The sequence below is a fragment of the Papio anubis genome, chromosome 4 (assembly GCF_008728515.1).
Source record: "Papio anubis isolate 15944 chromosome 4, Panubis1.0, whole genome shotgun sequence".
NCBI classification, from domain to species: domain Eukaryota; kingdom Metazoa; phylum Chordata; class Mammalia; order Primates; family Cercopithecidae; genus Papio; species Papio anubis.
Window position 1 is genome coordinate 75,966,023 of NC_044979.1, and position 26,447 is coordinate 75,992,469.

General features: G+C 46.0%; 1 protein-coding gene and 1 long non-coding RNA gene across 2 annotated transcripts in view; one reads left to right on the forward strand and one right to left on the reverse strand.

Annotated features, from left to right (window-relative positions):
• LOC108585080 overlaps nt 1-26,447 on the reverse strand; it is a 48,635-nt gene that overhangs the window by 20,560 nt on the left and 1,628 nt on the right. The window contains exons 2-3 of the long non-coding RNA XR_002521072.2: nt 4,657-4,727; nt 661-762 (exon numbers count right to left, since the gene is read on the reverse strand). This is a non-coding gene — a long non-coding RNA (uncharacterized LOC108585080). The remainder of the gene's footprint in view (nt 1-660; nt 763-4,656; nt 4,728-26,447) is intronic.
• Nucleotides 20,176-25,784, forward strand: DLX6 (distal-less homeobox 6). The gene is made up of 4 exons (XM_031665294.1): nt 20,176-20,182; nt 20,604-21,140; nt 22,402-22,595; nt 24,537-25,784. The coding sequence occupies exons 2-4, from the start codon at nt 20,708-20,710 to the stop codon at nt 24,786-24,788; spliced, it is 879 nt and encodes a 292-aa protein (XP_031521154.1). The 5' UTR covers nt 20,176-20,182; nt 20,604-20,707; the 3' UTR covers nt 24,789-25,784.

The following is a 26,447-nucleotide window of genomic DNA, read 5'->3' on the forward strand; positions in this document are numbered from 1 at the left end:
AAACACCGCATGTTCTCACTCATAGGTGGGAATTGAACAATGAGAACACTTGGACACAGGAAGCAGAACATCACACACCCGGGCCTGTCGTGGGGTGGGGGGAGGGGGAGGGATAGCATTAGGAGATACACCTAATGTAAATGACGAGTTAATGGGTGCAGCACACCAACATGGTACATGTATACATTTGTAACAAACCTGCATATTGTGTACATGTGCCCTAGAACTTAAAGTATAATACACACACACACAAAAAAAACTTGCAAAATGCTGTAAAAGAAATAAGCAGTGGATACTATGGAGGCATAAAAACAGGTACCTAATTCCAAGCATTGGAGATTTCCCCAGGGCTGATGTCACTTGAGCTGAGCTGGAGAGGTGAGAAGTCAGCCAGGTGGGCAATGAACCAGGGAGGGCTTTCCAGAATAAGGGGATAGTATATGCATAAGTAGAAACTAAAAGGCCTCGTTAAACATTACATTAAAGCTAATGTTAAGCATTAACTAGTATTCTTTGAACATTTACTTTTCACAAAGCATCTTGGTAAGCATTTTACAGGCATTTGTCTCATTTAATTCCACCATTACCATTTAAACCAGTTCTATTATTATTCCAATTGTACTGAAAGAAACTGAGGTTTGGAGAAGTAAAATAACTTACTGAAGATTTTTCAGCAGTCTGACTGTAAAGTCCCCCGCCGCCACTAGACTCTAACTGCCTCCCCAATGGTGCTTGGCCTCCACAATGGTGCTTGTCTGTCCTCTGTAGGCAATGAAAAGCCACAAAAAACTTTTGGGTGAATCTCCTAAAAGTAAGCATAACATTTTTTAAATGTGAAAATGACTCCTTTTTTTGGTCATTTAAAAAAACCTTTGGTTCAATACCTTGATTATGTCCTTGTTAAATTTGGTTTCTATCTTGTTTAGAAAAGGAATCATGACTTAAGAAGGACCTATTGTGCATGTGAATCACAACCCCCATAATGAGGAGAGAAGTTAAAATGATGCTGTTTCCAATAAGCAGGGATGGGAAGTGCCATGTGTCACTCTGATATGCGATACAGAAACCAACATGGGTTGTCACACCATACATACAGGGTAGGATTTATCATTTATACCTACTCTCATGGAGGCAGGGTCAGATTTCTAAATCTAAGTACTTTAAATTCAGAATACTTCTCCAGCAATCTTTGCTTTTTAATTGATGGTCTTTAAAGGGCAAGATTTGCTTAGAACCATATTTAAGAGAGAAGAGTGGAACTATAGTGATCTAAAATGATCTAATTTTCTAGAAAATTACTACTTTCTCTAAGCTGTATAAACTTTAATTAAGAAGACAAGGAGGTCTATTCTCTCTCCTTACACACATATGAAATGCCAGGCTTTTGGGATACTGATAAAAGGAAGACAGTGGACTGAAAAGATTAAAATTTTTAACAAAACTCTAAATATAATTAAGATGGAATGTTTACTGCCATCTTTAAGGAGCAAAAAGTAACCAACATTTGTTGCTCCTCTGGAAAGAAAATATCTATCACTTCAAAATATGGGTAAAGTCAGCTTATAAAGTAATCTGTAGAAAGAGATTAAGTCACAAGTAAGACAAAACGAAAATCAGCTCATATGAGCAAATACATTTTTCAGCTAAATATCACCAAAATAAGCATTCTGGGACACTTAATGCAATGCTTTGTGCATCTGTATCCAATAACATATTCTCAACATCTCCTAAAGGGATATTTTGGTAGCTTCCACTACATATTCTCTAGAACCTGACTTTAATGGTAGCAGATTTAGAAGAACAGATTAAAAAAAAAAAAAAAAAATGAAGGCCACTAAGGTGAGAGCAGATATTGAATGCGAAAATATCCTCCACAATTCACAGTACAAAATCTATGGCCCCAAAAGGTTTCTCTTTTCCCTACTTTCTATTCATGTGGTTTTCTTTCACCTGCTTCCTCTCCTTGCCCTCTTTCTCCCTAAACTTTCTTTTCCCACTTGAGTTCTCCTACAAAACCAGGTCTAAAATCACTTCAAAAGGACATATTTGAAGCAAAGCAGTTTAATGTATTTTGTCCTGCAAGTAAAAGCATTTGGGTAGCCTTGGTGTCAGCGTGATTTCAGCTGTCATCAAGACTGGCCCATTGAGGTTAAATGAAAATCAACTTCAATTGGAATAATTTGAAAGAGAATAGCATTTTTAACAAATTCAGATATCTTCATGTGCTCCTCCCAATCTACAAATTTTGAAGAAAGCTGGGTGGCAGCTACAGCTTCATAAGTAGCCTCCTGTGATATGTTGATGCTACCACAGCAAATTGGGAAATGAGGGGAAGGATGTGTGTTTAGCACAAATGCTTATGATTATGCACACATCGCTTGTGTTGAGAATGTAGCTCGGCTATACTAACTATACTAACTGATTAACTATATTTATATATATGGGATGTGGGCTGAAAAGCACTATAAAATTTATCTGTGTGTGTATATGCAAGCAGAGAGAAATGCTGTATTCTGTGTATAAATATCAGGTAGCATAAAATAAAATACCCCTGTAGTTGTTTGTTTAGGGACACATTTGGATTGAGTGAGCATTATAACAATCATTTCTTTCAGAGCCACAAAAACATCACACTTTTTAGTTTTAATAAAGTCTAGTTTTTGGCAGTTCTTTTATCACACCTGTCATCTCCTAAGCTTTGCTTAGCCAAAGCACTCAGACTTGAATTTTTGAAATTGTCAATATAGGCCTTCTAATCTTTAAGTCTTAAATTATCTAAGCAGATTAACTACCATTATTCTATGCTTACAGGACTCCAGGGTAAAAGGCAGCAGAGAAAATACAACTTTTTTTTTTTTTAGGCAATTAAGTCCCTGAGGAAGCTGTGTTTGGGGCATGTATTTGGAATATGGTCCAATGTGTTTATGTAAATAACCAAATTGACATGGTGAGTACCTTAACTCCAGTATCTAGGTTTATAAGACAAAAAACAGCTCTAAGAAGCTTAATGTCCCACTTTTAAATTATGAGTTATTCTTAGTTCATATTGACAATTCTCCAGTTTGCAAGCAATGAATGTCCTGAAGCCAAGGGAGATATCTTGAAGGAAAAAAATAAATAAAAAGCAAAAACGAAAGCTCACTTTCACAGCAGCGCCTATCTCTGTGGTGACCCGATCTCTGCTATGATCTCCTTTCTGAGATCAAAGCAGGATTAATGTGATTCTTTACTGTTTGCATTGCACATCTCAAAGTTCTGGAGACTTAAGAAATAAGTACAAATGCAGCCCTTGAACACAGAGGAAACTGAACTTGAGTGGGGTGGGTTAATAGCACGAGGGACAGCTAACAATGAAAAGTTATTTGGGATTTGGAAGGCAATACAGAATTTAGAGTACTTTGTAAGCACTGTTGCTTTCTCTTTTCTCATTTTCTGGGGCAGACTTTCGGTTGGTTGATGAGGCCAGCACTGAATGCCATCTTATTAATAGTCTCCATAATGACCTTTTAGCTCATTTGGAATGTTTTGCAGCTGCTAGTATGTATGAAAAGGGAAGGGAACCCTGCTGCATGTTTTCACAAGAAAGCACTTTCACATTGCTACAACCAGGCATTTATAAGCAGGATTTAAAAGAGGGGGAAATCTTTTAAAATATCAAAATGTTGAGCTTTTGTGTTTCCACTGTATGTTACATTCCTGGATACTGGAACCCCTAAAGGGTGAGTGTTTCTGCAGCCTTTCAGAATTGCTTGCTCTTTTGTTGAAGAAAAGGCAAGTCCCATATTCCTGGGATCTCAGAAGGTGAAAAGAAAATCGTTTTTATTTTTAATGCTTAGTATACACACTACTTGGGAAGGGAGAAGCTCCCCTCCTCCAAAAACGTGACTGTGATTTTACCTGCATTACCTAGAAGAGGGCGCGCCACAGTGTAGCCCAATTTGCAATTTTATTTGTACTCAGTACTCTATAGGAGAACAGGATCGCGGGGCGGGGGGTGAAGGTTTTCTCAGCCCCGAATGTGACCCCACGGTTTCCACTCTCGGCTTATACAGTTCCACCCAAAGCTCAACTTTTCCACAACTCTGCAAGCCTAGCCACACAAAGACACCCATACAACAAGAAGTCCCAACACCTGCAGCCCATTCAACCAGCTGAGCCCTGCTTTTTCACAGGGTACGGAATTTCTTGGACAACTTCCTCGTGTTCCCTGTTCCAAGTTCTTTTAGGTTAGCACTCGCCCTGTCTTTTCTCTCACCATTTCCTCCCCCTTCCTCTCCTGCCCTGCCTGGAGGCCACACTCTAAACCTGTCCTCGGTACTCCTGGCCAAAGCCCAAGAGGTGACCTGAGATGAAGGTAGTGCAGGGTAGACCAGGGAGAGAGGTCTCTACACTACCTCACGCCGGGGTACCGGGGGTCCTTGCTGCGTAACCCCTGCCTTGGCACCCAAGGAGGTTCCATCTACTTTTTCCTAACGTCCTTTATACCAGTCCCGCGTGGAGCCGGAGGATGCGGGGAGCTTAGAGTCAGGCTCTTTCTAGGGAGTTGGGAAGGGGGTCCCACGTGCTGGAGCGCCTGCAGCTGCGACCCAGCACCTACACCTTCGCCTCAGCGGTCCTGGTGGCGCCGGACTCCCACCGCCCACCCCAAGTTCCTACCTGAAGGGGAAATTCACCCGACGAACCTTGTGAGTTGCCTCAACTGGAGAAGGAGCTGGATGGTGAAGCTTCTGGTCCAGAACACAATTCCCAGGGCCAAGAATAAAGGAGACAGAATCTCAGTACCTACATACTCTGTGCTCGCCTCCTAACTGTTTTCACCACAACAAACAAGCAAAGTGGACTTTCTTGGACCGTTTCCTTGCATTATTTAGCTTCATCTGATGGTGTCAACTGTTTTCTCATTATTTTGCTGAATTTCTTAACAAGGAAATTTTCAGCTGAACTACGATTGTTCGGAATCCATAATGAGGATTGTTCGGAATCTGTAGCTAGGAATTGTGGCTTCCTGGAAGAAGTCGCCTGAACATTCTATTGGAAAAGTTCGGAACATCAATAACAGCTCACCCTCTGCCTTTCTCTTTCTAATTTTATACTATTATTGTCTGTGCAGCCCTGGTGTGCCCAGCGGTGTCCTATCACGGGGAAACAGTCACGTAGCTAAAATCATAGTAGGGAGGGACCCATGCTTTATTTTAAAAATGTAAAGTTTTAAAATGTCGGATTTTTTTAAAAGCTTAAACTACCATCTGAAATCTCGAATACAATTAGTCCTTGCGTCTTAAAGGCCTTTATATCATTGAAAATTTCCTAACAGCCTGTATAACTTTGAAACAAAACGTTAGTGTTATAATTCAATAACAGTTATTTAATTATTAAAACACAGTGAGGGCCCCATAAGTTTTATAGCTTCTGTCAAGACATTGCTAATGTGTGTGTATATATGAGTGTGTGTGTGTATGTATATATAGATGTGTGGGTGTGTGTCAAGGGAGAAGCAACCCCAGATTTTAGGGTGGTATCTTTCTTATTATGTAGTATCTATGAGGCTTCCAAGTCCAGAAATCAACTCACCAGTTCTGTACCGGATTCTGTATGGAGATCAAATTTGAGATTTCTAAAGTTAAGAATTCAGGCCTTTGAAATGGATTAGATTATATATACCTGAGCTTATTTTAAAAAGAAAGAGAGGGAGGGAGAGAGTGAGACAGGGAGAGAAAAGAGAGACAGAGACACAGACAGAATATACATATATATATATATATAGAGAGAGAGAGAGAGTGTGTGTGTGTGTGTGTGTTATCGGTTGTATTTTTTCAGATCTCATTTTTAAATGTTCTGTTTTGGATGTGATCGCTTGAGTTCAATACATGATCTTTTACAACTTACAAAGAATCTAAGTTTTAAGGAAGGGAAGCACAGGCTTCAGCCTCTATTTCATATTTTTAGAGTCACAGCATACCATCTCTTTTGTATTTCCTAACTTAGAAACAAAACTTATAAGGTAAATTTGGAAAATTAACTTAAAAGAGACACATAATAGAGGATAATTTTTATCTATATCTATCTGTATATCTGTATATCTTTATAGAGATGATTTTTAAATTAGTTAAGATGTACAGGGTAATTAAATTATATGGTATCCTGAAATACATAACATGGGAGGAGGGCCTTAAAAATTATCCCGTCTAGCAATACTTGTATATACACAACTAGTAAGAAGTCCATAACTATCAATAGCCAGCAGTGCTTGCAAATTATATTGAATTGAAACGCTACTGAAAGAGTTTATCTTTCATTGTAGTTTGGAATTGTGTGAAGGTATGTTATGTACATGATCTATGTATATATAATTCTTATACTTTATATTTAGACATGCACTTCTTTTTAAATGTTTATGTGGTTAGTCACTTTAAGAGCATCAAAATAAATTGTGCGTTGGCTTACACTATCTCCCAGATATTCACAAACACTGATGAACAAAAATCTTTATATCGGAAATGAAGAGCTACCCATTTAAAGAAAAGAATGGAAAGGGGAACTCGATTTATTCTCATTTGTTTATCGCTAGATTCCCCCCCACCCCCCTGCAAATTCATTTGAATAGCTTTCAAGCCGGAAAATGGAAATGTGGCTCCTGCCCTCTATTTCAGCGGCAGCAGCAGCGTCCTGGCAACAGCGCAATTTTCTATCATCAAGGATAAATGGCATCGAACAGAACATTCTGATAAAAAAAAAAAAAAAAAAAAAAAAGGAAGAAAAAGAAAGAAAGAAAGAAAAAAAGCTTCAGCCCAAGGAGCCCATGATTGCTGGCCTTCCTGTCTGTCATCCCTTTACAAAATCCTCTCCGCAAACCTGAGCGGCATGCTGTCAGAGCTAATAACGTCTTCTGAAGGGGCTGGGGGGCGGGGGGAGCACAGTCTTCCCTGCACAATGTTCCCATTTATTAAATCGAGTGCTTATTTTAAAATTGCAAATATCTTTGTTTGGTTCACTGAAAATTAAAACCAAGATGTAGGAAGTTACATGATGCGACAATTATTCGTGTCATATCAGAGAATCAAACCCTTATCTCTCCCTTCTCCTGGTTAAGGTTGGATGAGGGGGAAGGGGGAGTTTGGGGGTATCCGGGACAGGAGGTTTCTGGTGGAAAAATACAAATCGGTTCGCCCTGCAGGTAAGCTGAGAGTAATTGAAAGCCAGAGCAGCGATGCCTGTTTCTACCAGGAAGAAAGAGCTAACTGCGATTCCAGGGGCGCGTGTGGGCGCGGTCCTCGCCGCGATGCCGAGCGCGGGTCAGGCTCAACTGCAAACCTTGCCACCGAGCTTTCCCGCGGGGGACTTCGAACATAACGGTGTCTATTTCTCGCCTACTGAAATCTCTTTCCAGAAAAGGACATTCTCCTGCTCTGAGGAGATGGATCCCTGAGGTCCCCATGCCCGCACAGGGGGTCCTGGAGGAGTTGAGAGGACACTCCTGGAGCCCTTCCCTGCGTAGTACGCTTCTTCCCGAGGTGGGGGCTGAGAATCGAAGAGCAGCGCCCCACACACTGGGATTGGGGGTGGTCGAGGGGCTAGAGATGCCCGCGTTGGGTTTCTTAGCGGCCTAGGCTGATGCCTGGAGATGGGGGGGATTGGGTTTGGCCGACGACTAGCTCTAGTGCCCGTGGAGTTCCTGGGACACCGAAGTTCAGCACTTCGGCATGAAACCGAAACGGCCAGGGAGGGGCGGGGCGGGCCGAGGTCCAGGCAGCGGCGGTGCTGAAGCCCTCTTCCCACCCAGGATCGATCAATCGGTAGGGAATTTTTTAACTTTGGGAGGGAGAGATGAGGAAGGGGACCTAAAACGAGGGGGAAATTCGAATTTAATATCCTTTATAGGAGGTCAAAAGAAAAAAAAATGATGGTGAGGAAGGCAGAGGGCCCTAAATGGACCCTAAGATGAAGTAGGGTCGGGGACTGGGAGGTGGGGCTGGGGGAGACGGGTAAGCAGCTTGCTTTGGTGAGGAGCTCCCGCGCTGAGAACGGTGGGAGGAGGGAATGATGGGGAAACCTTTGTTTAATGAGGAAACCTAATTATTGCGCATCTGGAAGTCTTAGTCCCTACTACCAGACGAAGGCGGGTACCTGAGGGATGCAGTGCGCATGCCTGGGCCGTCGGATTTGCTTGATAAGGCGCGCACGTGAGCTAACTCCGGCGCAGCCCAGACTGTGCCGCTGCCGCCAATGGAATTTCTCTCCTACTGTGCCTCCAGGTCACATTGACATCTCGGTTTCCCCACAATAGGCCTTTAAAACCCACTTTAAAAATAAAAAAGAGTGTTTTAGTATTGATTCTTGCCTAGACACTGAAGATTTCTGTAGGAAATTGACACGGTTTAGAACTACAAATACATTACTACAAGCAAGGGTTAAAGTATTCGGAATTTAAGAAAAAGTTAGAAGGCGGGAGAGAGGGGGCTGTTTAAAGAGCCCTGGCAGGAAGTCAAGGAATCCTGGGACTGCTGCCTTCGGAGCCCTGTGGCTTGGGCCAAAGCTGAAGCTCTCTGAGCCTTACCTGTCACATGAAAATCACACCTACTTCATTAACCAAATGAGCCTCAAAAGCAGAAACATTACCTGTGCAGGCCTGGCTTGAGAAAACAACCCATACTGAGAAAGCAACCCAAACCTGCTCTTTCTCCACCTCATCCCCAGTCACACATGGTGGCCAGGGAGATGGAAACTAGAACACCTGTGTTCCATCCCTCTCCCTTTCCCAGACACCAAAGTGTCTTTGGGGTGACGGCCATGTGTTAGCTCCCTCCTCTGTGAAATGTTGCTAATTTTAGAAAGACAGAAAAGAGAAAGGTAGAGAAGTAGCATGAATCACCACCATGGCTAAGCCTCTTGTCTCCACCCAAGCTCTGAGGCTGGAAAGATGAGATTGATTCTCTGGTGCTAAAGAAAGGGTGGGCCAGCTGGGAACTATTACCCATTCTGCCCCTTCTGCACACCAAGGCTGCTCCCTGTCCTTGCTGCAGCACCATTCTGACCATTACCAACCAACCACCTTATATTCTTCTCAGTATATATTCCCGCCAGAATTGCTGTCTACACACGGGCCTCCAGTGTCCCTAAGAGTGCTCATACTCTGTGACAAGAAAACCATTTGTTCTCACTGAAATAAAACATGTGGGGATTGTCATTTGCAGTTCCTATCCCCTTTTGTGTAATTCACAAGTCTCTGATGTAAGATTAGGCTTCGAATACATTTGGTCAAGTACATACATTTTAGTACTCAGCTTAAACAATGTCATGCTTAAAAGCACCTCAGCAATGCCTCTGTTTGTCTCTAGGTCTTTGTCACCCTCCAGGCCTATGATTATAACATGGCTTTTTGTTTCTTTTTTGAGAATGTGAACCAGAGCTCCACCCCAGTCCTCTAAAATGCAAGACACTAAAAAGTGACCTCAAGGCATTACCTGTTCATCTAAAATCAATATTATTTGACCAATGAGTATTACATCACATATCATGTAAGCATATAGCTTCCAATAGCCATGTCTATTTTCAAAGAAGGAGATACCTACTGAACCTTCAGAAAAGCCAGCTGGTAGTTTCTGTATAGAATGACAAACTTCCTCACAATAGTGTTTTGGGATTGTCTTTGAAAAAGGTAAGCTTTCTCTAAACTGGCCCAATAAAATCAAAAGAGTGTTGGCTTCAATCTTATAAGGCTGCAAAATGAGATAGCCATGTTGTCTAAAATAGTTCTTGAACACTTTGGATTTTAGAACACTTTTTCTTAGACTTCTCTTTGTGCTTTAAGGAATAGGATAATAATGGTATGTTTGAAAGGAAATCATTAGCCAATCAATAATTGTCACAGTCCTCAATTAAAGCAAAATTATCTTTCCTTGTTCTATAAGTGGCTGGAATAAAGGAAGAAATTTTTCTTCTTGAGCAGTTTAGGTAAAATTGAATGAACGTAAGTCTCAAATTCATGTCCTGGTCTTTTTCTAAGGTTTTCAGATCATCCATAAGGCTAACTTTGATGACAACTCACTGTCATCTCTGAAGAAGAAAAGATTAGCAGGCTGGGGGTTCTAGAGAGGGACACTGCAGTGTGGGCTCTGGACAGTGACCAGGAACCCATCACTGGCCACAACTTCAGGCTCTGGAGCTGCTGTTCTAAGGCAGCTTCAGCTCCCACCTAGACTGCCCTGCAAAGTCTCTTTGTCTCACATTTGTGCTGACCTCCCATTGGCTCCTTCTCATTCTCCACTGTCATGGCTGGCCCTTAGCACCCTATGCCAGTAAGGCTAGTTGACTAAAAAACTATATATATATATATTCACACACTGAGCTGGGAGCATTTCCTTTCTACGTAGCAAGCCCCTCTGATTTAAGATTGGTCAAATTAATAGGAAACAGCAAAGGAGGTTAAAGAGGGAAATTATTGAGGACAATGACTGCAGACATGCAGTCTACTGTGCAGGCTGCCTTTTCCTGAGGATTCAGAGCTGTGCCCACAAATCGGATGAGCGGAACAATCCCCTACTCCACCCGCCATGTTTGGGCTTATTAGGATTGAAGGTAGCTTGCGGGGATTCCCTTTCCTCTAGCATGGGTCAGCCAGGAGGCAAGAAGGAGACTAGGAGGCTGGGGACCCTCATCAGTCCCATGAGCCTCCAGGAGGTATCTTTTCCATCTGCCCCTACCTGCTCCCCTGCTCCCCTGCTCCCCCAGTGAGTCCTGCGTGCCTAGCCCCCACACCCCCGCCCTGCGGGAGTTATTTTAAGGACACTAAAGGTGCTCCAGGAAGCTTTTCTCTCTTTCTCTCTCTCTCTCTCTCTTTCTCTTTTTCTCTCTTCCTCTCCCACTCTCTCCCTCTCTCTCGACCTGGGAGCTAACTCAAACCTGTGCACCGGAGGGCAGCTGACAGCTGAGCGTGGCAGGGGCGGGGTTGGGGGTGGGGAGGTGGCGGTTGTTCCAAGCGCAGGATTCTGGAGTCCACCGGCGCTTGGGCAGGTAGCAAGCAGAGCTAGCTGCACGTTGCCCCGGCTGGCGTTTTCAAACAACTTGAATTACAGGCTACATCTTGAATATGAATTAGCCTTCCGCACTGGTGTGACTTCGCTTTGAAACTCAACTTGTCAAGTATGGTTTTAATTAAACATCTTCCGGCCTCGAAAGATTACATGTTTTGTAAAATATATTCTAGCATGAAATTTACTTCCACGATCTGAAATTAGGTTTTTTGTAAATGTTTTCATAAAAAAGAAATAGGAGGTGTGTGTGTGTGTGTGTGTGTGTGTGTGTGTGTGAGAGAGAGAGAGAGAGAGAGAGAGAGAGAGAGAGAGAAAGGGGGGAATGAAGTAGTTTATATTCACTGCCTTCCTTTAAAACGTCCTACTAGCCGGCCCTGGAGCCTGACAGGTCCCAGGTCCCAGGTCTCAGCCAGCCGCGGCCGGGGCAGGGCCAACACCGCGCGTCCAGGTCAAGCAAGTAACTCAAACCTGCCCAGGCAAGCGCGGCCCACGCTGCTTTTGCAGTTGGGGACAATTGAGTGGACACACAAATTAATCCCGCACTGATTTGTTTCGGATCCATCTGCAGGACGCTTGATGCCTCCCCCTTGGCTGCTGCAGCAGACACCTGCCTCCCTCCCCATCCCAGACTGCTCTGCTTGTCCCATGAAAGCAGAGAAAAGAAACCGTAGGGTGCAGAACAGACCTCAGTAGTATTCACCGTGAAACGTAAAGTTCTCCTTTAAGAATTCCTGCCTAATATTGAGAACAACAGCAATGTCAATTGATAGCCGTTCTAACAGACAGTCCGAACTGCTCTAAACCAATCTAAAAGCTTGCCTTGATGGAGAAGGGGCCTCTGGGGCCTCTCTATCACCTGCCTGGGGGCCTCTATTTCCCAAGTAGCCCTCAAAGAAAAAAGACCCTATGCTCCCGCGTAGGGGTAGGAAAAGTGCCTGCCAGGATGGGTCTTTCTATTCAATACAGAATTAAGAGTTGGGTCCCTGTGGAATTTTCTTCCTAACTAATCTCTGAGGAACCAGCCAATTCTGACGGGATTTGCTGGATTCGAGTAAAACTTGACGCACATGGGGTGGGGTGTGATGGGGGGCAGGAGGGAGGGGGGCGCATCTCCTTTCTTCGAGATAATTGGGATCCAGCAAAGAAGGAGGGGTGGAGCGGTAGGGAGAGTTATTTACCGTCCTCGACTGAAATAGGCAAAACCAATAACGCACCTCGCTTTTTGCCCTGTTTACTCCATCCCCATTCAGTGATTGGCAAAGCAGGCCCTGAAGGCAAAGGCAATAATTGTTCCGCGCTCTCCTTACTAGGGAAATGTGTAGGCATTTGAAGTGTACTAAAAATAAACGAAGGAGCGAGAAAATGAAAAGGGGACAGAGTGACAATTTGCGGCAATTAAAGCGTCTGCGCGCTGTTGCCGGAGGAACAGGAACCCACAGCGGTTTTTGTTTTCCTAGGCTTGATGAAGTGACTAACTCGTTAGAGAATTTGCGTCCCAGGTTGTGTGTGTGTGCGCGTGCCCCTGTGCATTCAGCAACCCAGGAGCCCACAGAAATGGCCGGATCCGTGGGGGAAGACGGAGCCTAGAACCCTAAAAAGCCCTTTAGCCTCAAGAAAGACCCCGGTCAGCTCTCTATCCTAACTGCTAAGCCCCTCTCAAGTGAGAGCCTCTCAGCACTCAGTTGCCACGTCTCGCAGGAACTTTGGAGCAAGTTTTCAGCTCCAAGGTGTCTAACCTTTAAAAGGAAAAGCATAATAATACTTTTATTTCACGACCACGCGAAACGCAAAGGATGTGGAGTGGGGAGGGGAGGGAAAAAAGGGGCGGCCAGCCAAATCAAAGCTTGGGAGACATTTTGACAGTGCGCTTGAAATAATGCTCATAATTTTTGGAAGGTTTGCAAGGGGGTGGGGGGTACGTGGGAGAACCACAACTTTCTCCTGTCTGTCACTCAAGCGGCCAGAGAGGGCTCCAACCTCCAGCTCCCGCGGCAACACACAGCGGGAAATTGCTTCAAGATACAGTAGGGCTCTATTCTTTCTCTACCACCGCCCCCCCCCCCCCCCCCCCCCCGCCTTTCCCGAGCAGTGAACTTCACACAGAGGGTAGTAAGGGAGGGTAATCCTGGGTGTCAAAAATCTGTGCATAGCCTGAGCTCACAAGAGTTAACCCCAGGCCCCAGACCCAGCCTAGCGGCCAAACTGGCACCCTGGGCTGCTCAGTCCCCGCATCCCCATATCCATCTCCCCATCGGGGATGGTGAGGTTTGGGGGAGGGGAGTGACACTACCATGCATTCACCACCTAAGTCCTGCCCAGGCTGCCTTCAATGAAAGCTGGCAAATCCGGCGAGTCTCGCAGAAATTTTCTTCAACCCTAATTCAATTTTAAAGCGGATTTTTACTATTAAAAACGCTGACGAGTAACACATTGAATTAATCTGACTGTACGGTTTTAATTACAGTGAGGGTTTCTCTACAAATCTGTACAAGACAGTGGCTGGCTCTCGGAGAATCTCTGCCTCCTGAATTCCATTATCGGGGCCCTGGTTCCCTGCAGACGGCAGCGTGTGGGAGCCAGCTGTGGTGCCAGCGTTCAGTCGCCCTCTGCTTCTGCAGGGCCTCCCGGCTCCTGTCCCTCGTCCCTTCCTTCATCCCAGCTCCATGGAGAGCCCAGGACTCCTGCCTGTCTCTTTGAGACTGCTGAACTGATATCCTGAAACGCTACCCTTGCTTTTTAAACTCTTGGGCCCCAGACTTTTGAGCCCCCTGAGCATCGTTCTTAAAGTGGCTCGTTTTGTCTGGGGAGGGTGACCTCTTGTGTAGTGTTTTTTTAAGGGTTCTCCTGCTTCGACTTAGCAGCTGTTAGAGTGGGCAGCGTGATGCCCACGCTGTTTAAGGGGAAAGTAGGTTAGGAAATGGGGAGGAAAAAGGAGAAAGGTGTAGAAGACTAATAGATGAAGAGCTTGGTTTGGGGGGTCTAGGACCCCCACCTCCAGTCCTACCTCCACCCCCATCTCCACCTCCTGACCCTAGAGGAAATATACATGGTGTAGATCTGCAGGTAACAGGACTGCTTTTATCAGCTCTCATTTTGTTCATTTGTTGTGCAATTAGCATTGTGGGGCAATGGTACCTAGCAAATAGGACCAGGAAGAAAACTTAAACACAAAAGGAAGCCGACTCATACTCATACTCTTTTGTCCACTCTGTTATATTCTTTTTCTAACTCTCTATGTCCCCTGCTTTTGTCCCGTTCTCTCCTTCCCTCCTCACAAAGTATGTGCGAGTAAAGAGCGAATCCAAATATGAACCAGCAAACTGGACACAACTTCTCAATGTATAAAGAACTGAAGGCTTTGAGCTCTGTGGGGGAAGGGCCCCACTCAACAGAGTGAAAGGGATGAGGAGCGTTTTTGTTCTCTGTACAAAATTTGTAAAACCTACCAGAAAAAAAAAATTATTATTATTATTCCATTCCCAGGGTAGTGGGAAAGGGACTTTCTTTCTCCTAGTTTTGTGTGTGTGTGTGTGTGTGTGTGTGTGTGTGTGTTTTCAAGGGGTCTCTTTTCTGAACAAAAAAAAAAAAAAAAGAGAAGAGAGAGAAAGAGAGAGAGAATGAATGGGCACAGTTGGGAGAATGGAATGTGAAAAAACAAAAACAAACAACCTTAGCTTCTTCTAAGGGCATTCAAATCTGTTGCCCTCTAAAAAGTTTTGCTAAAAGACTAATAAATTACCTTTCCATTTATTGGGATGTTCCCAAATAAAGGAGATAAGAAGTATTTATGAACAGGTATGAGTATAAAAGTCACCAGTTCATATATATCACAAGAGTAGTCAGATACAAAACAAACTCACCCTCTCTCTTTCTCATGAAAAATGGTTTTCATTTATTTTTCTGTTATAACAAGAGAACTGACATCATAGCAAGGGGATGTTTTCATCCCAGGTTTTCCTGAAGAGTTGTCCCAAGCGGGGCTCTCCTTTAATATTAGGCATTTTCTGTGACCTTGTTATTGTTACTGCTGATGAAGGGATGAAGGAATTAAACAGAAGATGCTTGGAGGCATTTAGGAAGACAGCTATATTAACTCCTTATTATGCCTAAAAATAGTCTACTGTTTCCTGTTGATACTTGTTCCCTACTACTATAGGGTTGTATTTATCCTCCAATGGTCAGGGGTCCCTGCTTTCCAAAGACTGGCTTGCTTAAAGCTGACTTCTAACACCCCTTCCCTTCTCTCTTTGCCCTGATATATTTCCCATCAGGGCGAATATGGAGAGCTCAACCTTAGCATAGCCTACAGATTGAAAAGACAGACATCAGCATTTACCTTGTTTTATTCTAAGTGTTTAAACACTGTTGAGCCCTTTTTTTCCTGGGCTTAGAGAAAGAGGAGCGTTTTTGTATTAGGAGTGGGGTCCTATGCTTGTTAAAAGAGAAAAAAAGAGAGGATTTGAGGGGAGAGAGCAGACAAGCAGGCCGACTTCTGTATACAATCCTAAAATTAGGGAAGGTAGAAACATGTGCTGTTTTTCTCCTGAATCAATTCTGGGCCCAGTGCATCAGCTCCCTCTATTAAGAAAGCCTTGAGTGCTCACACACTTGGGAATGGAGTCATGGAGAAGGTAAATGATATTTAGTTTGAGGAGCTGGTTAGCTTTGTTTTCATAACTCCACTGGACTCCAGGTCTGAAAATGCCTGCAGCAGGAGCCTGTAGGTTGGGACATGCATAGTTAACATTCTCCAAATTGGATAGTCTTGAAAAACTCTGTGAAACCCCCTGTGGGAGCCAGTGTCATGTCAGAGTTTCCTAGCTGCCTATTCTTGGGACCCAGGACCAGAGAGATGAGGAAAATGTTATCCCCAAACTTAAGTAAGACTCTTTCTAAACATGGGGTAAATTGAGGCCACTTTTTAACTGGATTTGGGGGAGTCTAAGAGAGAAGGGTGTTAACATGGACAATACAGCTTATCACCACAGACAAGAACACCAAACTCAGTGTTTCCTTGTGTAGACTGATACTTTTGGCAACTCCTGAAGATGCCATCGCTGGCAAGAGGCAGCTCCCATGTGCCCTAGAGCTTTCACTGCTGTGTGTGTGTTGGGGGAGGGGAGAAAGTTGTGCGGGTTTCCAGGATATCAGGCACCCTTTTTTTTTTACATACATACACAGAGTTTTACAGTATATTGAATGAGGAAAAGACTAGCAAGTTTTTTTTTCCACCAATGTCTCCCTTTGAGAAGGGGCTATGTAAATCAATACCGAGTTATTTCTTTGAATTCAAAGGCCATTTATCCAGGTCTAATTTCTTTAGAATTAAAGTGATAACTGAGCCCAACTTAGCAACCAAACCCATGCAGGTCCTGCCTGGTTTGAATGTACTTCTACAGTCCGTGAGGCTGCAAAACCACTTCGGGCACCCCAAAGCATTTCCAGGTCTACATGCGTGAGCAAACACCGGTCCAGACCAGGAACAGCAGGAGATTCTTTGACCCAAGAGCCCATTCCTCCGACAGTGGCCTCGGGCGGACCCGGGAGGTCTTGCGTTGGCAATACACAAGTATTTCTCTCTAAATAACATTGACACTCGCAATACAAATTCCAACATCTCAACACCTTGAAAAGCAAAAAGCAGCTTAGGCCTCAAATCCTGCCTAGTGAATATAACCCTCACCTATTACATGCCCTGAAAGAGCCTTGGGCCTCCTACCCTAGATAGCAGGGTTTACTTTTATTTTGAATGATAAAGACTTCGAGGGCCTTGCCCGCCCTCCTCCTCCCACCCGCAAGGGTTGGCCCGCGTTCCCCTGCGGGCGAGACAAAGAAGCAGGAGCCAGGACCCGGCTGGCGCCTAACCCGGCGCCGGGGCCTGGAGCCCCTGAGGTGTGCGCCTTCCTGCAAGGCCCCAAAGATCCCGAGTTTTTGCCCCTTCCTGAAGGGCTGGAGGTGCGGGCTGGACTAGTGCAAACGAGAGTGACTCCAACCGCCTTACTTGAGCTCATTACCGTCACCCATGAAACCAGAATGAAGGACTGGGAAGCCAATCTGCCGCGTTCAATTGGAGAGAAATGACTGTCGGAAGAAGCCCTGCGGTAAATAGCCTCTGAGCCGCGAACTCCATGCGCCGTGGCTGGTGGCAGAGGCACACCTGGCAGCCACTCGTGGTGCGCCACCTTGGCATGTTGTGTGTAGGTCACACTATCTGTTTTCCTTTCTCCAATTTTCCATTCTCGATACTGGCAGGAAAGTCTGATAGTCAGGCCTGAAGTTTAGATTCCATCCCGCAAGCGCAGAGATATCACACCAAGTGGGGCCCCTCGCTCGCTCGTTCCACTTCCCGGCCCCTGACTGTCTCTGAGCCCAGCCTGGGTCGCCCAGCAGGTTTCAGCAGGACGTTTACCATGTGCCACAACTACCACCTCAGTGCAGCTGCTTCACTGGAACAGAGTGCAGGGATTTTAGCCAGTAACTAATAGGGGAAGGTTGAGAGCCCTGAAGCTACAACCCGGACAATCCCAGCCTGCCCGGCTTCCTCAGCTATCAAAGAAACGAGAAAAAAAAAAAAAAAAAAATCCCGTTGCAAATAGAGGCTGCTGCGCTCTGGATACGGTGCTCAAGTGCAGGGACCTTCCGAGGCCCTGCCACGACATACTCTGCTTGGGGTGCAGCCAGTGTTGCAGGAAGCTGGCGAGGAAAGCGGTGCACCTGCGAGCATAAAGCGAAAAACATAGACAAGCACAGGGTGGGGGTGTAGGGGGTGAAACGCCTTCACAGTGTTAACAACAAGCTGCAGGGTGTAAAGCAATAAAACTGCCACGTCTACCTGCTGGTATTGAGGACATTACAAACAGTCTCTGCGCGCAGCCCGGGTGTACCGAGAGCGCACTAGGATTGGGAGTGGGAAGGAGGGGTGGGAAATCTTCTCTTTTCCTGACCTTCCCTTCTGTCCCCCACCCCCCACATTTGCCCCTTACTTAGCCCACCTTTCTTTTTCCATGAAGCTTTTTTGTTGTTGTTTTAATTCATTGCCGATTTGTAAACGTGTAGATCGGGTTACTGGTTCGCGTGTTAAAGTGCACCTCTTGTTAAAAGGTGGGGAACAAGGCACGCCACTTAAAAATGAATTCAGAGTTACTGAACCGGCTCCCCAGACTCAAGAACTTAAGCGCAGCGGGCTGGGTGAAGGAGGGGGAGAGGAGCGCAAATGCCGCTGACCTGGAAACTCGGAGGAAACTCACGGGCAGCGGGCAGCGGGCAGCGGGCCTCGAGCTTCAGGTCTTGAAGAAAAGAAAGAAAGAAAGAAAAAGAAAAATGCAAACTGGCCTGGAGATAGCTAGACACCCAGGGCTGGGAACTGGGAAAATCAATTAGCATAAGCCGCTGCCGGCAGGTTTCCCACAATGTAAAGATAAAGTCCAAGCCGCTCCGTCTGCAGCCACCCTTTTCTGGAGTTAAGGGGCAAGCGGCACCTTTTCTCTATTTCTCAGTTTTCTTCGGTCCTGTAACTTATGGAGTCCAGGAGAAGTAGGATATAAAGAAGTCCCCAGTACTTTTCCCAAAGGGAGACACAGTCTCGTTCCCGCAACCTCCAGACACGGCAGTACAGGGTTGTTAGTACGTTTCTCCGTGTGGCCAAAGGCTCGCGGCTTAGGTCTCTAAGCAGACCGAAAGTCGGGGTCCAGACCGAGAGGGTCTTCAGGTCTCGTTCACCCAATCTCAATCCTCTGGAAGCGCGGGCTCCCGGCGACCTCCTCCAGTCCCGGGACCCGGGACCCTGGACGCTGGCGCGGGCGGGCCTGCCCTCCTCTGTGCTTGGCCCCCAGTCCGGCCCTCCTACCTGTTGACCAGGCCTGAACCGCGCACCGGGGCTCCGCTGTCTCTGCTTGGCTGCCTGGACCTGCGTGGGTCTGGAGGCCGGAGGGAGAAAGGCTAGATCCGCAGCCTTGGGCTGCTCCGAACTTAATGTCTTTCCCCAGTCCATCTTTGAAAGAGAAGTGGTTCTACCACCTGGATGTGCGGATATAAATCCCCTTGCAAATAATAAATGGATTAATAATAACAAGGTATGAAGTTCTTTTTATAGAAAAAAAGGAGAGAATTGAAACTAAATGCGGCAGTTAGACAACCATTTTGATAAGAGGATAATTGAGGCGACACTGGTGTATAATTAGAGGATAATTTATGCTATATCCACTTTTATTCCACCTCCCAAAATAAACCCAGTCCATAATCATTACAGGCAAATTGTTCTGAATTTTATAGCAGCAATTTGAACAAAGTACTGCAGTTAATCATGGGAGATTTTTGTGTATTCCTGATTAGAACTCTAATTGCCTCCTTCCAGAAAGTAAAAATAACTGTAAAACGACTCTATTTTTATCATTAACAATGTTGACAATAAAATAAAATCAATTGGAATTGTAATCGAGAGACAAATTTAGGACGAAGGCACTTTTACTTGGGTAGTTTATATTGTAATCAAGATTTGCCAAACCACTAACCGCATGTATCATTTGCATATATTTGAAAGCATTACAGTAGCTTCTGTTTTCAATAGGAAAAAATGCATTACTGTCAGTCCTCCAACGATTCGTTTTCAGAACAGGCTGCTGCGTTCTGAGAAGAAAAAAAAACACCCCTCCCCCCCCCACCTTTTGTACAATATATAAGAAACACGGCCTGAAATGGCAGGGACCGAGCCAGAACAGAGTCTGATTTTTCTTTTTCTTTACCACCCCCCAGTGGGGTGGAGCCCAGGTGTGAGGGTTCGTCTTCCTTCTGTGGTTTCAGTAAAATACGTCTAGAAAAATCCACGGTGACAGGGAGCTCCCACAGGAGTGTAGTAGGACCAGAGTGGAAGGGAGGTCAAGAAAGGGGGGGCCTGGATTTAAATGCGGGGCGGGGGGCACTGCTTCTAAGCACAGGCAGCCCACAAGGGTGCAAGGGGATTGAAAGAGAGCAGCCCCCAGTTGGCTGTTTCAAGGCTGAGATATTGGCAGCTGGGTCTCCGGGATTTGGGGCACGAACTGCGGCGGAAAGCATCGGCGGCCAGCCGGGCAGAGGCGCCTCCCTTCCCGGCGGCCACGGGCGCAGCACAGCGCGGCCCCCGGCTGCAGCTCGGGCTGGGATTGGAATTGAGGAAGGTAGGCGAAGAACTAGGCAAGCCGCGCACACGCCAGTAGAAGCCGTGCGCCTGTGACGTCAGGGGGCGACTGACCAATGGGGAGGCACTGCCCTTTGGAGACAAACCATTCGACTCGTGGCGTCTGCATCAAGTCTGAAAGCAGACGCGCAACTTTCGCAGAATCCACCTTAAAATCTCTGCCTTAAACTGCACCAGCCCCCAAAAAATCCAAGGGGGGAAAGCAGGCGGGGGGGAGAGCAGATTCCCCCCTCCCCCCTCCTCTCCCATCCCTCCTCCTTCCTCCTCCCTTTGAGTTAACAAGGCCCCGCTCACTATATCTCTTTATATTAAATATATATATATATTAGAGAAGAGCGAGGGAGAGGGAGAACCACCTCCACCCCCTCTTTAAATTTTTTTTTTTTTAATTTTTTTGCAAGGATCCAAAGAGCTAAGGTGGCTGCAGAGGGGAGAGCGGCGCAAGCCAAGTGGGGGAGGGTGGAGGAAACCCGGGAGAAGGCTTTCTCCAGCCCCCAAAGTTTTGATGATGACCATGACTACGATGGCTGACGGCTTGGAAGGCCAGGACTCGTCCAAATCCGCCTTCATGGAGTTCGGGCAGCAGCAGCAGCAGCAGCAACAGCAGCAGCAGCAGCAGCAGCAACAGCAACAGCCGCCGCCGCCGCCGCCGCCGCCGCCGCAGCCGCACTCGCAGCAGAGCTCCCCGGCCATGGCAGGCGCGCACTACCCTCTGCACTGCCTGCACTCGGCGGCGGCGGCGGCGGCGGCCGGCTCGCACCACCACCACCACCACCAGCACCACCACCACGGCTCGCCCTACGCGTCGGGCGGAGGGAACTCCTACAACCACCGCTCGCTCGCCGCCTACCCCTACATGAGCCACTCGCAGCACAGCCCTTACCTCCAGTCCTACCACAACAGCAGCGCAGCCGCCCAGACGCGAGGGGACGACACAGGTGAGAGGCCGCTGGGGCAGCTCGCTTCTCCCGCCTCCCGACTGCCCCCTACCCCGCCCGCCCCGTTCACTTCCTCGACGCCCGGGCCTCCGCCGCCCCCTCCCCCAGGCGGCCCCGCGCGCCCTTGGCCGGGCCCCGTGCGCGCCCGCTCGCCTGGCGCCTGCCTGCCGGCCTCTCCCAGCCTGGCCCCTTCCCGCTGCCGCGGACCCTCAGCTTCCTTGCGGCGCTGCGCGGCCCGCCTCGCTCTCCTGCCTCCGACGCGCAGTTTGGGCTGAGTCCCCGGCCCGGCGCAGGCTTCGCTAGACGAGTTGGTCCACACTGCGCTCTCCAGCCTACTGGGTCTGTGCGCCCTTTTCCTTGCTCCTTCCCTCCAGGCTGTAACCCACATTTGACCCGGCTGGGGACATTTCTGTGCCGGAACTGGGGAGCGTGTTTTGCTTCCCAGCCCACGCTGGGCAGGCAGTGGCCTACTTTGCGTGGAGAGTCCCGTGCGCCTCAGTGACTCGGAGGGAAACTGGCGTGGCCTTCGCTCTGGTTAAACTAGTAACAATCAGGCTCTTTCCAGTGGGCTTTAAAGTGTCCCTCACCTTCATCCCTAACCGGGCCCCCTGTCTAGGTTTTCGCTACAGTGTTGGCTGCTCCTTTGTTCGTGGAGGCGAAGCAAAGAACCCCGGGCTAATGGTTCTCAGCATCCGAGGGGGACAAAGTTGCCGTGAGAGGCGCAGCCTGCTCGTGGGCTGCTCTGAGCTGTTGGTTGTGTTTTGTTTGGGGATTTAGTCCTCCTGATGAGAGTCATTTCAAACATGCAGAGGATGCTTGATGCACTGAGCTTGAAGCTGGTGACATCAAGTCAACTGGCCGCGTAAACACCTGGGTGGCTCAAGCACAGCTTCAGGTACTGTTAAGCCAGGCACAGGGGCCCCGCTTCGCCCGGAGAGCTGCTGTCTTGCTGCTCTGCGCACACCAGAGAGCCTCCGGCACCGCCTCCACTGCGGCAAAGCGGGCTGTTTGTCTGAGAGCCTCTGGCACTCCCTTGGCCCAGACACTGCACAATGTTAGGGCCAGGGACTGGGTCAAGGAGATTACGCAGACGCTGGGAGCACACGAGTAGAGTGGACCAAGAGAGGTAGGGGCATCATAGGGATTTTTCGAGGTAACCCTTATTGGGCTTTGGGGAGACTCGTTGCAGGCCAGGCCAGGAGCAGGGAAATGGCAGCAGTGGCCTCCCGGGTGACCGCTCCTCTGTGTTATTTGCTTGCAGATCAACAAAAAACTACAGTGATTGAAAACGGGGAAATCAGGTTCAATGGAAAAGGGAAAAAGATTCGGAAGCCTCGGACCATTTATTCCAGCCTGCAGCTCCAGGCTTTAAACCATCGCTTTCAGCAGACACAGTATCTGGCCCTTCCAGAGAGAGCCGAACTGGCAGCTTCCTTAGGACTGACACAAACACAGGTAATTCCCGAGAAGCCCAAGTATCCCTGAAATACTGGTCCCGCTTGCAGATCGAGCAGGGAGCGCATCAGGAGGAATTGTTGGCCTAGTCAACCAAGGATGGAAGGAGCTTAATGACAAATGCCTTTTGCTCCAGTTATGCACTTTCCTGGGACAACACAGTTTGGAATGAATGACCTGGTATTGAATACTGGATTGGATTTGCACATCCTCCCAACCCTCGGCGACCCCACCCCAGCCTAGAATCCTTTTGTGACCAAACTCATAATTCAATTGAGTCTTATTCCAGAGCAGAACAACATGAAAGAGAACAAACATTTAGGAGAAAAAGGTTTACAGACCAGGAGGCAGAATAAGGTTCAACTTTTTTAAGGATCCTTTTGTAGGCCCTGGGAACTAATAAGGTTTTCAACTCATTGACACAGAAAGAAAACTTGTGAAATGAACTAAGAAAAAACAAAGTAGGCATAGGTTCCAATGAGGTTTAGTAAAGGCACCAAAGTGCAATCTATTTATCCTAGGAGTGGCAAGGTGGGTTTTTCTGAAGATTTCCCTAAGCACAGTGGTTAAGTCATCTGGGTGACAGGCTGATGTGGTCTGAGCTGTCTCCCTGGAGCCCAGGACTTGGGTGTAGTGGCAGAGTTGGAGATCAAAAAGAAACGTTACCAAAATTGTAACAGGTGAAGCCACAGTTAAGTACAGTTACTGAAGTTCTCCCATCCTACTAATATGAAAGCCATAAAAGGCATTTCAGATTTCACAAGAAGGAGCTTAGGTGAGTATATTAGGACCCTGGTCAAAAAGCCAGGCTGCAATCACCTGCAGTTTTGTTGATTAATTTACCTAGATGGAGTAGGCCTTATCTGATGTAGGTAATCTTCAGCAAGGGGACCTCAGGTTTTATGAGACTATTGCTGGAGACTGATTGTGTGTTGACTTAAGACAGTTGTTCCTTAAGCTGTTCTTTTTCAATTTAGCCTGTTTCCTCTTTCCATATTGCTATTCATATATTTGGGGTTTGATATGAAAGGATTCCGGCTATTCAGTGGCTTGTATGCCTCTTGAAAAAGTAGATTCCTATGACTAGGGAATTTTAAAGGTAAAGGAAGCTGCACCATAAAATTTCCTTCTTCAAATAAAGTAGATCTGAAATGTTGGCCTAGATATGCTCCCATCCCAGATTTCTCAATTCACGTTTAATTTTCAGAAGTCCTTTGACTTTTAGTTACTATACTAACAATCATGTGATGATCGTTGACCACAGTTTGACTAGGCAACATACAAAATAGGGAATGAAGGAGCTGCAATCCTTAATCCCTGCAAGATTATGGGGATATATTTATGTCTGGAGAAAAATGCTTCATGTATAATCTATGGCATATGCAACATATGCATAGATATATTGAAGGCATTTAGTTATAAATGTATAGGCTTTAATCTTTTCAGTCATTTGCTCCCTGTGCCTATATAGAGATACCAGCTTTTGGGTATCTCTACGCATGTACAGGAAGCAAACGACTATGTGAAAATAGTCATTTTACATAGACCAAATGTAAAAACACAAGACTTTCAGAGGAGGTGCATTCAATTGAATGACTTTGATTTGAAAGGGCTCCTTTTAAAAATCTTTCTTTAGGCTTCGGACCTGGTCATCTCATTCAGTTTTGTCTTATTTATACTGTTGTTTTAAACACCTAGGCTAGCATGCAATTCTAGGATTACAATAACTTTCGGTGTCCAGGCAAGATACCTAGTAGGTTGGAGGAAGTGGGAGTGTAAGAGGCTAGAAAGAGGTGGAAGGAGGCGGGGACTTGGCTTGTAGGCATTGGCGGTGGTTGTTTTTTGTTTTAAACTTTTCTAATATTGCTTCCAAACCCCCGAGTGATGCTAGAGGCACTGGTTTGATGTTTATGGGCCTAATGATTGCTGCATTTCTTGCAGGTGAAGATATGGTTTCAGAACAAACGCTCTAAGTTTAAGAAACTGCTGAAGCAGGGCAGTAATCCTCATGAGAGCGACCCCCTCCAGGGCTCTGCGGCCCTGTCACCGCGCTCGCCAGCGCTGCCTCCAGTCTGGGACGTTTCTGCCTCGGCCAAGGGTGTCAGTATGCCCCCCAACAGCTACATGCCTGGCTATTCTCACTGGTACTCCTCTCCACACCAGGACACGATGCAGAGACCACAGATGATGTGAGTTGTCCAAGGGAACACCCTAGGGAAACGTCTGAACAAGGAAAAGAGGATCCGGGACCTGCTTGTATCTGCGAAAAGGAGCCGAAGGAGCAGGCTTAGGAGAGCTCATAAATGTGGCGAGAAGCCGACTAGGCTTCTCTCCCTCTCTCTTTCTCTCCCTCTCCTTTCTTTTCACTGCTTCTTCCTTTCCTCCATTCCTTCTTTCTTTCCTTTTCCTTTCTACCTTTCTTTTCTTTTTTCCTTTCCACTTTTTTTTCTCATTTACCTTCTCTCTTGAGCAATGTCAGTAATTAATCTTGCATCTCAGAGAGAGAGAAAGAGTGTGTGTGAGAGAGAAACTGGTTTCTATGCCAGCACTCCTGAAACCCTTTACTGTAAGGATATTTTCTCTTACCCCTTGGGATCCAGGCTCTGAGCCTCTTCTTCTCTTTGGGAGTATCCAGCAAAATGACTTTTTTTTAAAAAACAGATTTTCCCCCAACCAGAAGAATCTGCACAAACATGGCAGCGTTTTTACTTGTTTAATGAGTTTAAGACATTACATGATGAAAGAGAAGCATTTTGGACTCCTGCATTTTTATTTACCATTCCCAGACTGACAAGAAAAAGAAAAATCCTCACATAACAGCCCTTCTCTAAAGAAAAAGGAAAAAGTGGCTGTAAGATTAGAACATTGCTACAAAGGGAATGCTGCATGTTTTATCAAAATGCAATGACCAGGAATGATGGTTGATTAAAAAAGCAAAACAAAAACCACTCTTTCCCCACTCCACCCCCCAGAACCCTGAACTGGAATCAGGAAAGACGGAGGAAATAATCAAAATTGCCATTCTATTGCTTTGACACCTTTACTAGGTGAATTGGTGGCATTCACAAAGCTAATAGGGACATTTATATCAAGAAACATTTCTGTATATATTGTTGAATTTTAGTTGTACATATACTTTGTATGTTTTTGTCTTCTTTCATATATGGAGTAAAAGCCACAAAACGCTAAGAGTGTCTTGTATATTTCTCTCTGTGTGTGTCTCTGTCCCTCTCTTTCCTCCCTCCTCCCTCACTTCCCTTCCCCCCATTATATTTTCTATCACCCTTAAAAAAATTCCTATTTCCTAATATGGGAAGTTATATATATATATATATATGTGTGTGTGTGTGTGTGTGTGTGTGTGTGTATATATATATATATGAACATCAAGTGCCTGCAAAGATGTCAGTTTGTACTACTAGCCTTTGTCTTAGGTACTTTAACATTAACCATGGATGTTCTCTCAGCTTTCTTTACATATTATGTTTTTATTGTAATTTCTACACATTTATCTACTTTTAAACATTAGAATTACCTATCCTCAAGTTAACTTCTAGACATCACAGTAGTTTCTAGTGCTGAAACTGAGTATTCTCCTTTCTCTTTTCCCAGCCAAAATAATACAGCCAGATTTGTCTTTGGATGCAATTTTTAAAAACATAGAAAAGAAAAAAGTGAGAGTAGAGTGCACAATTATGCCTACTTAATGTTTAAAACCCATTGCCAGCTAGCTAGGTAGGAAAATGCACTATCCTGGATGAAATACATCCTTCCGATCTTGGGGAAAGCACAGAAATAATGAAAATGAAAAGTCCTTCCGTCATACAAGCAGGAAGCCCCATACTGCGAGAA